The 12,943-nt window shown below is 47.5% G+C and overlaps 1 protein-coding gene across 1 annotated transcript in view; it reads right to left on the bottom strand.

Annotated features, from left to right (window-relative positions):
* The window catches only part of ACY3 (aminoacylase 3), a 486,199-nt gene extending 473,814 nt beyond the window's left edge, over positions 1-12,385 (bottom strand). The window contains exons 1-2 of the mRNA XM_075349151.1: positions 12,278-12,385; positions 11,947-12,180 (exon numbers count right to left, since the gene is read on the bottom strand). Coding sequence (XP_075205266.1) covers positions 11,947-12,179 — 233 coding nt within the window. The 5' untranslated portion in view covers position 12,180; positions 12,278-12,385. The remainder of the gene's footprint in view (positions 1-11,946; positions 12,181-12,277) is intronic.
* Positions 12,386-12,943: the final 558 nt, after the last annotated feature.

The following is a 12,943-nucleotide window of genomic DNA, read 5'->3' as shown; positions in this document are numbered from 1 at the left end:
AGGAAGGTGTTCGGCCCAGTGGATCCACCTCCTGGGTCTGCCCGTCCACCTGGCCCTAACAGATACTTCATGAAGTACTCAAAAGTGTGAGTTTTTGCCTTCTACTTACAGATTGTTGACAAATCTTACAGATTCCATGACTTGGGTGATCCTTTGCGATGTCCAAAAATTCACAGGCTAGGAAAGGCTTACAGTCCATGCGACCTGCATAGCCAACACGACATCTGCTCAGAGTCAAAGTTGTGGTCCAGGATTCAGTTGTTGACGTGCTTCCAGTACTTTGTCTCTGGCCAGGAAGACGCAACGTAACCTCGTCGTCAGTAGCATCCTCCTCCACCTCCTCTAATGACCTCATCGACTGGCTGACTTTGGTTTGACAGTAAGTGTTGTCTCCAACCTCATCAATAACCCTGTGTGTTTTCATTCCCCTCGTCCTGAGTCCTCCAAGACAACCTCTTCCTGCCCTGACCGAATAGTAAAGTTGTCCTTCCAATCAGGTATCTGTGCTCCTCATCATGTTCCCCATTGTCTCCACCAGGAGGATTTACTATTTGGAAATGAGGGTGTAGATTAGGCTCAGCACCTTCTTCATCGGGGCCTGGATCCCAGTCACAGAGCTTCAGGCTATCTGCGCAGATCATTTCCCCTGTCTCATGGAACTCGCTACCTCAACACATTAGATTAGCTGCTACACACGCAAGCTTCAAACTGAATCTGAAAACTCATCTGTTCAGAAATGACTATAACCTTCAATGACACCACCACCATACGTACTTGACGCTCAACCTAAACAACTCCTACTGTCTCCTCCCAAAAATCCTTTAGAATGTAATCCCGCAAGGGCAGGGCCCTCTTCCCTCTGTACCAGTCTGTCTATAGTTACTTGTATATGTATTCTGTATGTAACCCCCTTCTCATGTACAGCACCATGGAATCAATGGTGCTCTATAAATCAATAATGATAAAAATAATAATAACTTCCTTGTCTGTACTCATTGCAGCTTTGGAGCAGACCTCTGATTCCCAGGCTATAGTGCGACTGAACAGCTATGCAAACTCAACCATCTCTGTCACCCCATACTCAGCAGGGCTGGTGGAAACTTGAGAGCTGTTAGGAAGCAAGTGCGATTGGATTGACACCACAGAGGAATGGAGTATTTGGGATCTTGAAATTGGGGTGGAGGAGAGGCCACTTTATGGAGCAATTCAGATGCATTGAAGCAGCTGCTGATTTGGCCTCATCTACATTTGTTACCGATGGTCGTGTCCATGAAAAAAGGGATCATATCAGATTATCCATGGGAAGAAGTACACCTGTTCTTTTGGATGTTATTTGTTGTTACAAAACGGTGACGCCTTAAACGCAAGCAGCCTGCTGCGGTTTCAGTTGCGCCCAGGCATCAGCTGCCATTTAGGCCTGTGCCTCGGGTTGTCCAGCTGGCTGCTTTCTCCTCCACGTGTAAGTGTGGAGAGGCAGCTAGTGCGCATGCGTGTGACGAATTACCCCAGCCGCAGCCTAACTCCAGTGTTTCGCCTAGTGAGTATGCTCAGCCTGACTGTGCCATTCCTGAGGCTAAGTCTTCATTTCGGGCTACAGCGCATGCTCCCACACTTAGTGCGAAAAGCCTCTTTGCACAGGTACTTGCACTCCGTGACGGGTCTAAGTCCTGTGTTGTGCATAGACACCATGCTAAAGCTGATAGTCTTTTTTCAGAGACTGTATTTCATGCAACTGACTATGGTCAGGCACTTACTGCATCAGAAACTAGGTCCGGTAATGAACTCTTTGGCCCTGCCCGTGATGTGGGGGGCCCATTTAGACCACAGGGCATCAGGTGTCCTGACGATGTGGCCAGGCCACTCCCAAATGGCTTGCAGAGGCCCGCCCCTATGACTTGTCACCTCATTATTGATGGTCAGACGATGACTGGTGAGGTGTTTGGGTCATGACAGCCATGAGGTCATCATTGAAGTTGCGGTTCCAAATAGGACGCTAGTTATGCCACTCATGACGTGTCACTCTGCTTTTGTCTCCAGGAGGTGCATTGTGGTCCACCCTGGTTTGGGGCGGACCCAGGTTATAGAAGGTGCTGGAGACAACAAGGAGGTGCGCAGTCTTCTATTATGCTCCGAAAGAGCACACCTCCATGTGTTGAACCCATTGTGGCTTTAGGCCAGAGGTAGGCAGGGATAGGGCGTTGATGCAGGCCGCCACCACAGTTGGTAACGCAGAACGGTTAAGACCAGCTCCTGTCCTACAAGTCCTGCTTGTGCAGCCCAGTGGCATTAACAGGCCTGCTGCTGATGCGCCTGCTGTTCACAGGTGTGGCCCAAATGCACACGGTCAGCGTACTGAATGGCCCCTGTGATGTTAACAGGGAGTTCCTGGGCTGGGTGGGCGTGTGGACCCTGTGACGCTAACAGCGCTCCCAGTCTCAAGATCCGAGTGGCGTCTAACTTGGTTCAGGCTACTATTAGTTTCATAGCCACACAGCTCTGTATCCTCCACCGAACCTTCCAGTTGCCAACCTCTCCTTTTCCATCTGGGAGCACGGTGGACACTGACTGCTGATGGGGATATATACCTTTATCTTTCTTTTCTTATTAATTTTCGTTATATAGCGGTAACATAGTATATACCACCTTATCCAAATCTGTCAGTCCCACCGTAACAGATGGTGTTTCTTCATCAAATGTTACTTTTGCTTAACCACCAAACCCACGGACCAAAACTTTTTTCCCCTTTCCAACACACCTGTTCCCCTTTTCACCCGCATCTGTCCTTTTTCAACTCATTTTGTATATGACCAAAAGTGCAGCTCTGCAGGGACACCGTACTCAATGGCATCTCAGCACAACAGCCACCCCTCGGTCCCTCAGATGTGGACAAGTAAAAGACCATTTCCTCCTATCCATGACAAACCGTTGAGATTCACTCTGTGCAGCACTGGTGTTTAGTGGAAAAGCAGATCGAAGATTGCGTAACACCTTCTGAAGATACTCCTGTACACGTGCGTCCCTTTATATGGCAGGAATTATTTCGCCAAATTTTGTCTTGTACCGGGGATCTAACAGTGTGGCAACCCAGTAGTTAGCATTACTTCGAATTCGTACAATCCGAGGGTCATGTTGTAGGTAGTGCAGCAAGAAGACGCTCATGTGTCTTGTGCATCCAGGAGGACCAAGACCTTGGTGTGTTGGTGGCAGAGAGGTGAGAATCGTGCCTCCTTCCTCTGCCCTCTCCCCCCAACCTCGCACAACCGAAATGTGAGCAAGCTCTCACTCATCTGCTGAGTCTTCCATGCCCATCGCAAGTTCGTCCTCCATTTCTTCATGGCTCCTGCACCTTCCTCAACAATTTTTGCTGATACTATGCGCCCTTGTTAATCCCTATCCCCCACCATAACTGCTGCCTAGGTGCCGCTTACCGTATGGACCTTGTAGATCTTATTATCCCTTCTGCATATGACTCCTCCTGTACTTCCTCACCTTCCTCTTGGACCAATACCTGACTCCGAATAATGCTTACAGTGTGCTCCATCATGTAGGTGACCAGAATTGTCACGCTGAGAATGGCATTGCCAGTGCTAAACATCTTCGTCGACATTTGGAAACTGTGTAGAAGGGTGCATAGGTCCTTGATCTGACACCACTCCAGCAGCGTGATCTGCACCACCTCTGGATCAAGTTAGCCCAGGGTATACGTCATACCATATTTCAGCAGGGCTCTGCGGTGCTGCCACACACAATGCAACATGTGCAGATTCCAATTCCTGCGTGTCGGAACATCGCATTTCCGGCGTTTAACTGCCAGACCCTAAGACTTCCGGAGCGATGAAAGTTGTTGAGCTGCTGGGTGCGAAGGATGAAAGTGACCACATAGCAGCGTGCCCGCTGCACAAGGCCATGTAGGCCGGGATGGTATTTTAAAAATTGCTAGACAACCAGGTTCAACACGTGAGCCATACAAGGCACGTGTGTCACATTGCCCTGAAGAAGGGTCGCAGACTGGTTTGCATCATTGTCGCACCCGACCTTCCCTGACTGCTGGTTGACTGTAGACAACCATTGATGAAACTCGGTCTCACTCTCCAGAGCTAACCGTCCACAATTCCTCAGCGGTGTCTCACATTTCCCCAACATTTCAAAGTAAACATTTGACCGCCTGATGGCCTTGAGCTCTGCTGCCAGCATAGTAAGGAGGTGTGTGGGTTTCCTTGGGCGCAGTTACAAGGAAGGGTGGCCTGAGCACACAGGGTTTGGGCCGAGGTGGAGGACCCACACGAGGTTGAGGAGGCAGAAGCAGTGGAGGAACTTGTACATACAGAGGAAGGATTGACACACAAGTCGTGAATCAGATTCAACACGTGACCCATACAAGGCCCGTGTGTCACATTGCCCTGACGAAGGGCCGCAGACAGGTTTGCATCATTGCCGCACACGGCTTTTAAGTCACCAACGTAGTCCACTCAATCAATTTGTACTCTGGTCCCAATGGGAAGACACCACACCCTTTTTTAGGCCCCTCCTGTCTGCAGACCACTGCCAGACAAAGCTATGAACCTCTTGTTACTGTTACCCCCAGTTCAGTTTTATGAGTTTGTGTGCTTGTTACCTGACTACGTTTCCTGCTTGCTGTTTATGTACCTCGTTGGCCGATCCGCATTTCACCTCTGCTTGTTTTCTGATTAAGTCCTGGTCATCCCATTCTGTTCCTCTTCCTCAATTAATGTTTTTGAACCTGCATGACTACTATTCTCTGGAACTGCAGCCTTCCACAGGTATTGATCAACGTGGGCCCTGTGTAATTTCAAATCACTGTATAGGGGTTAAAGGGTTTCAGGGTTCTGGGTGTCCAGCTTGGTGAGTGGCTTGCCTCTAGCCTATCCTTTACAGCCCATCTGAGTGTGTCGATCCAGGCAGGCGTTACACCGTGCCCTCTGCAGAAGGCCATGTAGGCAGGGATAATGTTTTAAAAATTGCTGGACAACCAGGTTCAACACGTGAGCCATACAAGGCACGTGTGTCACATTGCCCTGAAGAAGGGTCGCAGACTGGTTTGCATCATTGTCGCACCCGACCTTCCCTGACTGCTGGTTGACTGTAGACAACCATTGATGAAACTCGGTCTCACTCTCCAGAGCTAACCGTCCACAATTCCTAAGCGGTGTCTCACATTTCCCCTACATTTCAAAGTAAACATTAGACCGCATGATGGCCTTGAGCTCTGCTGCCAGCATAGTAAGGAGGTGTGTGAAATTCCTTGGGCGCAGTTACAAGGAAGGGTGGCCTGAGCACACAGGGTTTGGGCCGAGGTGGAGGACCCACACGAGGTTGAGGAGGCAGAAGCAGTGGAGGAACTTGTACATACAGAGGAAGGATTGACACACAAGTCGTGGGGACGGCAAGACTTGTACAGCAAACCCTTCTCCATCTCTCACCATAGTTACCCAGTGCCCAGTCAGCAACATGTAACTCCCCTGTCCATGCTTACTGGTCCAAGTATCTGTGTTGAAATGCACCCTGTCACACACAGAGTTTCTCAAGGAATCGGTGAGGTTGTGTGGGACCTACTGTGGTAGCGCGGGCACGCCTTTCTTGGAGAAGGAGTGACGACTGGCCATCGGCTCTTGGGGCACTGCAATGGGCATAAGGTCTCGAAAATCCTCGGTCTCAAAAGGGTGTAAAGGCAGCCTTTCTGTTGCCAACAAGTTGCAGATGATGAAACTCAACCTCTTAGGCATGTCATGCCCTTCGAAAATCATGTAAAACATAGCTAGGGGACTCCAACCACAGTCTCCCTCGTTTCCACTAATTGGGCCACACACACCCCACTTGACTGGCATCAGTTGACCCCCATTTTCAAGATGAAAAAGATGCTTTGCATGAAGCACTCTCAAAAATACGCGTGCCTTTGCCGTCCCCTGGCTGACCCAGGGGAAGAAAAGTCCTCTGAGAGCCATGACTTGTTCATCTTGGTTCTTTTAGAAACACAGCGAGGGGACTCCAACCACAGTCTCCCTCGTTTCCACTAATTGGGCCACACACACCCCACTTGACTGGCATCAGTTGACCCCCATTTTCAAGATGAAAAAGATGCTTTGCATGAAGCACTCTCAAAAATACGCGTGCCTTTTGCCTCCCCTGGCTGACCCAGGGGAAGAAAAGTCCTTTGAGAGCCATGTCCACATTGTCAGTGGACAGACGCGTGTGCTTATCTGCCAGCAGACCCCCAGCAGCACTGAAGACAGGTTCCGAGAGAACGCTGGCTGCAGGACACGACAAGATCCCCAAGGCGTACGTGGCGAGCTCAGGCAATTTATCAAGATTGGAAGCCTAAAATGAGCAGGGCTCAAGTTGCACAATAATGGAATCGATGTTTCCTTGCATATACTCATATATCTGTGTCTCCTCCTCTTTTTCCTTGTCCAGCTGTTTTGTTTTCGCATGAGTATATGTCCTTGTCACTTTCCCATGTGTTTGTGTTGTGTTGTGAGTTGTTTGTCATCTTTTGGACACCTTTGAGGGTGTTTTCTAGGTGTTTTTATGTGTTTGTGATTGCCTGCCATTGTTTCCTATGCAGTTCGAGTTCGGTTCGTCGAACGTTCGACGAGCCGAACTCGAACGGGACCTCCGTTCGGCGAACCGACCTCGAGCCGAACCGGGACCGGTTCGCTCATCTCTACTGAACACTTAGCCTGACCTCTCTATATACACCTTGGAGGTGCTGGCCTGCCCTGCTGCTAGTTTGATGTCAGGGCGTGTTTTCAGTTCTGCTGGGGCAATCATCACTGATAGGCGCTCACGCCTCTCCACAGATAATGCACACAGACTAAAGGGCCATTTACACGCTGCGACATCGCTAATGATATATCGTCGGGGTCACGGTGTTTGTAACGCAAATCCGGCGTCGTTAGCGACATCACAGTGTGTGACAGGCTGGAGCGACCTTAAATGATCGCAAAAGAGATAAAAATCGTTAGTATATGAGAGGTCGTTCATTTACCAAAAATCGTTGTCTGGTATGTAGCGATGTTGTTCCTCGTTCCTGCAGCACCACACATCGCTATGTGTGACACTGCAGGAGCGACAAACATCTCCTTACCTCCATCCACTGGCAATGAGGAAGGAAGGAGGTGGGTGGCATGTTCCAGCTGCTCATCTCCGCCCCTCCTCTGCTATTGGACGGCTGCCGTGGGACGTCGCTGTGACGCCGAACTCACCGCTCCCTTAGAAAGGAGCCGGATCGCCAGCCAGAGCGATGTCGCAGGGAAGGTAAGTCCGTGTGACGAGTGTAAGCGATGTTGTGCGCCACGGGCAGTGATTTGCCCATGACGCACAACTGACGGCGGCGAGTACACTCGCTAGCGATATCGGTACCGATATCGCAGCGTGTAAAGTACCCTTTAGTCTGATTAATTTCAACAAGAACTTGATTTTTCCACAGTTTGCAATCCCTCTAGATAAAAGCAAGCCAAACTAAATTCCCCCAAATTGTTCATTTTGGCTACTGCTGCGTCCACCCCTTCCCATATAAAGCTGTTTCTTTCCGGCATCAACCATGACTCAGGCCATAGGGCTAATTTTTGTAAGCACTATGCACATTGTGCAGTAGACAAACCAGGACAGTACTCCTACTCCAGCCTAACTACTATTTGTCATTGGATGCCCTTGTGATGGGGACCTCCTGCATGAATTGGACTAAGGGCTAATTTTTTAAACAATGCACATCAGTGTCAGAACCATATCCTTTCCGTTCTGTATACGATCCATTATACATCCGTGTGCATTCCGTTGCTTTTTTAGCGGACCGCCAAAAAAAAAACGGAAGAAGGGTTACATACTGTACAGTGAAAAGCTAGAAAGATAGATAGCTGGATAGATACCTGGATGGATAGATAGATATAATTTCCCACTCCCCTACAATTTGTAATCTCGCACCCTTTGGTGTCTTTCATGTGGCACTAAAGGGAACTTAGCCTTGTAGTTAGCCAATAAATAAATCAATAATTAAAACAAATGACGTGGGGTCCCAGCTCGGGTAAAGCAGACGGCTGCAGCCTGTAGATCACAGCTGGCAGCTTTACCTTGGTTGGGGATCCAATTTGGAGGGCCCCCAGGCTCTTTTTTATAATTATTTATAAATAAATAATTAAAAAAAAAGTGCAGTTCCCCCCAACTTGGTTCATCACCAGCCAAGGTAAAGTGGACAGTTGCGGTCTGGTATTCTCAGGGTGGGAAGGTCCATACTTATTGGCCCATGCCAGCCTACTGGTGATGCCCATGCAAGCCTAATGTCACCTGACATCAAGCCCAGCAGTTGTGATATCATGGCGTCTATCAGATACCCGACATCACCAACTGTCAGTATAAAAATAGAAAAAAAAATGTATTTGAAAAAAAAAACACTCCCCAAAAGATTCCCTCTTTCACCAATTTATTGTAAAGAAAAAAAAAAATCCCCTGTAATCCATTTTGGAAGTCCCACAACGACTCTGGACCTTCTAGAATATAGGGGGCATGCTCCCCATTTTCTAGGAGTGCAGACCCTCCATGTGAGGAGTGTGGGTGCAAAGAATTTGTATGGTAATCCAAAACAGAGGGCACCCCACGCTGTTATTTTAAAGTAAATAAATAACTAAAAAAAGAATGTGGGGTCCCCCCCAAATTTGATCACCACCAGCCAAGGAAAAGTGGACAGCTGTGTTATTCTCAGACTATGGATGTCCATGGTTATTGGACCCTCCTCCATCTAAAAATAGCAGGCCGCAGCTGCCCCAGAAGTGGCGCATCCATTAGATGCGCCAATCCTGGCACTTCGCACCAGCTCATTCCATTGCCCTGGTGCGGTGGCAAACGGGGTAATATATGGAGTTGATACCAGCTGTGTAATGTCACCTGGCATCAAGCCCTGGCATTAGTGATGTCTCGACATCTATCAGATACCAGACATCACTAATCTAGTCAGTACTAAAAAAAAAAAAATTTTATTTGGAAAAAACACTGTCCAAAACATTCCCTCTTTCACCAATTTATTGAAAAGAAAAACAATTCCGGGTCAGGCGTAATCCAATAAGGGGGTCCCACGACATTCTATACCATACTCATTGTCCCAGTCGATGAAGAACAGAATGTTCCCCATTGGCTGAGAGAGAGGGGCAGTGACCTGAGCTAACATCATTAGGTCAGGCTAGGTCACTGCATTGCATAACGAGCGCCAACGTCATGAACTTGTGAGGTCAGCGGCACTTGTAACTGAGTTCTATGGCTGCCGCGTTCTCACGCGAGCCCATGACATCACCGCTAGTTACAGTCTAGGGCCATCCGCTAGACTTGATGTGAGAATGCGGCATCGTGGAAGTCAGTGACGAGCGCTGACGTCGAGCGCTGACGTTACGAGTTCAGCGGAAATCATCACAGCTGGTAATGATCTGAGCTAACCTCCTGATGTCGGCGCTCGTCATCCTGCAGCTGCTTGCACACTGCTGTGTGAGTCACTGCAGGACTGGCCAGGGCAGTGCGACATACACTGCAGGGGCACCGATAGACTGAAGCCACACGGAACGTCTTCCGTGTGGCTCCAGGGGATTCCAGAAACCACATGTCAGTCAGAATTGCATGCAGGCACATTCTCCAGACTCTCCTCATTCAGTTTCATCACTTACTCATCCATTTCAGCCTTTTCCTCAGGCCCCCAGACCTTTCTGTTGAGTTCAGCAGAAAATTACTTGAGTTTCCCATTGACTTTCATTGTACTCGGTATTTGGAACGAATACGCAAGTATTACAAAGTATTCGTTACGAGTGTAGAGATTATTATTATTATTATTGTACGAATATTATGGTGCTCGCTCATCTCTAGAAGAGACCATGCAGTCAGCTCTGTCCATTGTACTGTATGCCAGAGTCTGAAACAATTTAGCAATACCCATGTCCCATAAACTACAATGAATATAACAGCAGTGATGCATAGCTACATCTTCACCCCTTAAGCCAGCTTTACACCTTACAATTAGGTATGCGATCTCGTATGCGATGTGACACGCCCAGGTCGCATATGCGATCTTATGAGATTGCACGTAGGTCGTTCATTTGCTGTCACACGAGCGTTAGTAGTCTATGTTAAATTGATCAATTTTGTGTGCGATCCTTTAGATCATGTGTTCTGTGACGTATGCATTGGGCACCTTTTTTTTTTTTTATTTACTGACCGGAGCGGCTGTGTCTGCTGCAGCTCCGGTCACCTCCATGCAGCAGCGCTGGATGCGACGCTGGACCATCCTGGAGTACGCCGGACATGGAGGGCTTTTTGGGGCTGATTAAAGTGGTGAACCAGGGTATATGTGTGTGTTTTTTATTTCTAATAAAGGATTTTTCGGGTGTGTGTGTTTATTTACTGTAACTTACAGATTAATCATGGAGGGTGTCTCATAGACGCCTGACATGATTAATCTAGGATTTATTGGCAGCTATGGGCTGCCAATAACTCATTACCCCGATTTGCCAACGCACCAGGGCAAATCGGGAAGAGCCGGGTACAGTCCCAGAACTGTCGCATCTAATGTATGCGGCAATTCTGGGCGGCTGTTGGCTGATATTGTTAGGCTGGGGGGCTCCCCATAACGTGGAGCTCCCCATCCTGAGAATACCAGCCTTCAGCCGTATGGCTTTATCTGGCTGGTTTTAAAATTGGGGGGCACCGCACGCCGTTTTTTTAAATTATTTAATTATTTATTTCACTGCACAGTATAGACACGCCCACCGGCTGCTGTGATTGGGTGCAGTGTGACACCTGTCACTCAGCGTGGGGGCGAGTCTCACTGTAACCAATCATAGGCGCCGGTGGGCGGGGAAAGCAGGGAATACGAGATTGTTTAATGGGCGGCCGGCTTTTTCAAAACAGTAAAAGCCGCCGGAGCAGTGTGAATGCCGTGCAGCGCCGGGGATCGGGGAACGGTGAGTATATGAGAGAGGGGGATAGACTGACATGGACAGAGAGTGAGGGACAGAGATAGTGACGGACTGACAGAGATTAGTGAATGACAGACATTGTGAGGCGCTTCAGAACGCAGCTTTTCAGCTGCGCTCTGAAGCAGACCTTTTTTAAGCTGCGGTGCAGAGCGCACACCTGCGCACATAGCATCAGATATCAAAATCGTATGAGGGATGTCACACGTTACAATTGACTAGGTTCATACAACAAAACGTCCAATGTATGAGGAATAAACGACGTGTATGCGATCACCGTATTTTCGTTCAATCTTGATTGCACGTAGGTTTCACACGCAAATACGTCACGAACGATGCCGGATGTGCGTCACTTACAATTTGACCCCGACGACAGATTGAAAGATCTATTGAAGCGTGTAAACCAGGCTTTATATTTCTTTATGTGCTATAGGAGCTAGGACTTACTAATTTTTCCACTATAAGGCTACACAGCACATCATTCATAATTACCCGTCTATACGGTGTTATGCACCATGGGTATTCTCCATAACATGGAATACACGTTTCATTTCTGTGACCAGATGATTGGGGGCTGCACATAAGGGCATCGAGGGCTGCATATTGCCACCTGGCCACAGCTTTTGCACCCCTGGTATATATGGATGAATTGATGTAAAAATAGTAGCAAGATGGATGGAAACACACAGATAAATCTTGAAGATTCAATGGAAAACCTAAAAACCTAAACTAAAGCCAAAATATTCTGGAGAAACACTAATAATATAATCATATAAATTCAAATGGTATGAAAAGTATTTAACATTTTGGAAAACAAAACAATTGCAGACATTAATAAGTATCTTGTACGACATAGAGATGTTTACAGGTTCTCCCATCTTGTGATATGTATTTTCCTGAAGCTTTCAATGGTGTAAAACAATTCCAACTTTTTGGCACTGGCTGATATCATTAACTTATCAGTATCTAAAGAACTCACAGCAAGATGTCCCAGGTGAAGCAGCGGTTCAGGTCCCTTTCGCAGTATCTCACGCATTTCTCAGTTGCTTTTGGGTTGGCCAATAAGGGAACAGCGGTGAAAGTGTCCCTCACCAGATCAGTAGAGTCTCTAAGCCAGTGTTTTACGAGAGTGACCCCCGACATCTCATTGCCATGTGTACCTCCTGCCACCGCGACATGATGGAGACAATTAATAGAAGCTGTTCCAGACATACTGAAAAGAAAGAAACATTAGTTGGCGGATCTGTAGATCTTCAGTGTTGGAGAATCACAGGACTGCAAAAGACGCAGAAGATTGAAAGCTTACGTACATTCAACTTTGCTGTTTGTTACGGTCTCACTTTTCTAAACAAACTAATTTCGGTGGATTGAGCCTTATTCTTTGTCTGCTAAATTGTCGTTACAGGATTATAATATCTTCTACAAGTTACACGCAAATTATCTATTAACCCCAGGAATGCTGACAGGACCAAGGGTCATATTCCACCGTAGAACACAACTCAGGTGATGAGCGCTCACAACCCTCTACACACGCGCTGTCATGCCGTGACCTGACTTAACACTATCTGACCCTTCATGTGGCAACAATGCAGCAGTCACATGAGTGTGAGAACCTGACCGGTCACTGTATTAATACCGTACAATGGGCACAACATGCAATCAGATCTCACACTGTTGCACTACAGTTTAGGTTTTATGGTCGTCTTCTGTTCCATATAGGACAATCATAAATTTAATTTTGAATCTGGATGTGGATTACATATCATTTACTTAATTCTACACATAGAACTGGTACAAATGCTTAATAGGAACAGTTTTTAGAAATCAGTATAGATAAGGAATAGTAAGCATGAGTTGTGCAGCTTTCAGCTTGTGATGCAAAATCTTCAGCAAGGCCCAAAATTAAGATGATACTTAAAGGGAATCTATCACTAGGTTTTTGCCACCTAGTCTGAGAGCAGTATAATATAGAAGCA

Source organism: Anomaloglossus baeobatrachus, chromosome 5 (genome assembly GCF_048569485.1).
Source record: "Anomaloglossus baeobatrachus isolate aAnoBae1 chromosome 5, aAnoBae1.hap1, whole genome shotgun sequence".
NCBI classification, from domain to species: Eukaryota; Metazoa; Chordata; class Amphibia; order Anura; family Aromobatidae; genus Anomaloglossus; species Anomaloglossus baeobatrachus.
Note: the sequence above shows the minus strand (reverse complement) of the source record. Positions and strands in the feature narration are given on the sequence as shown.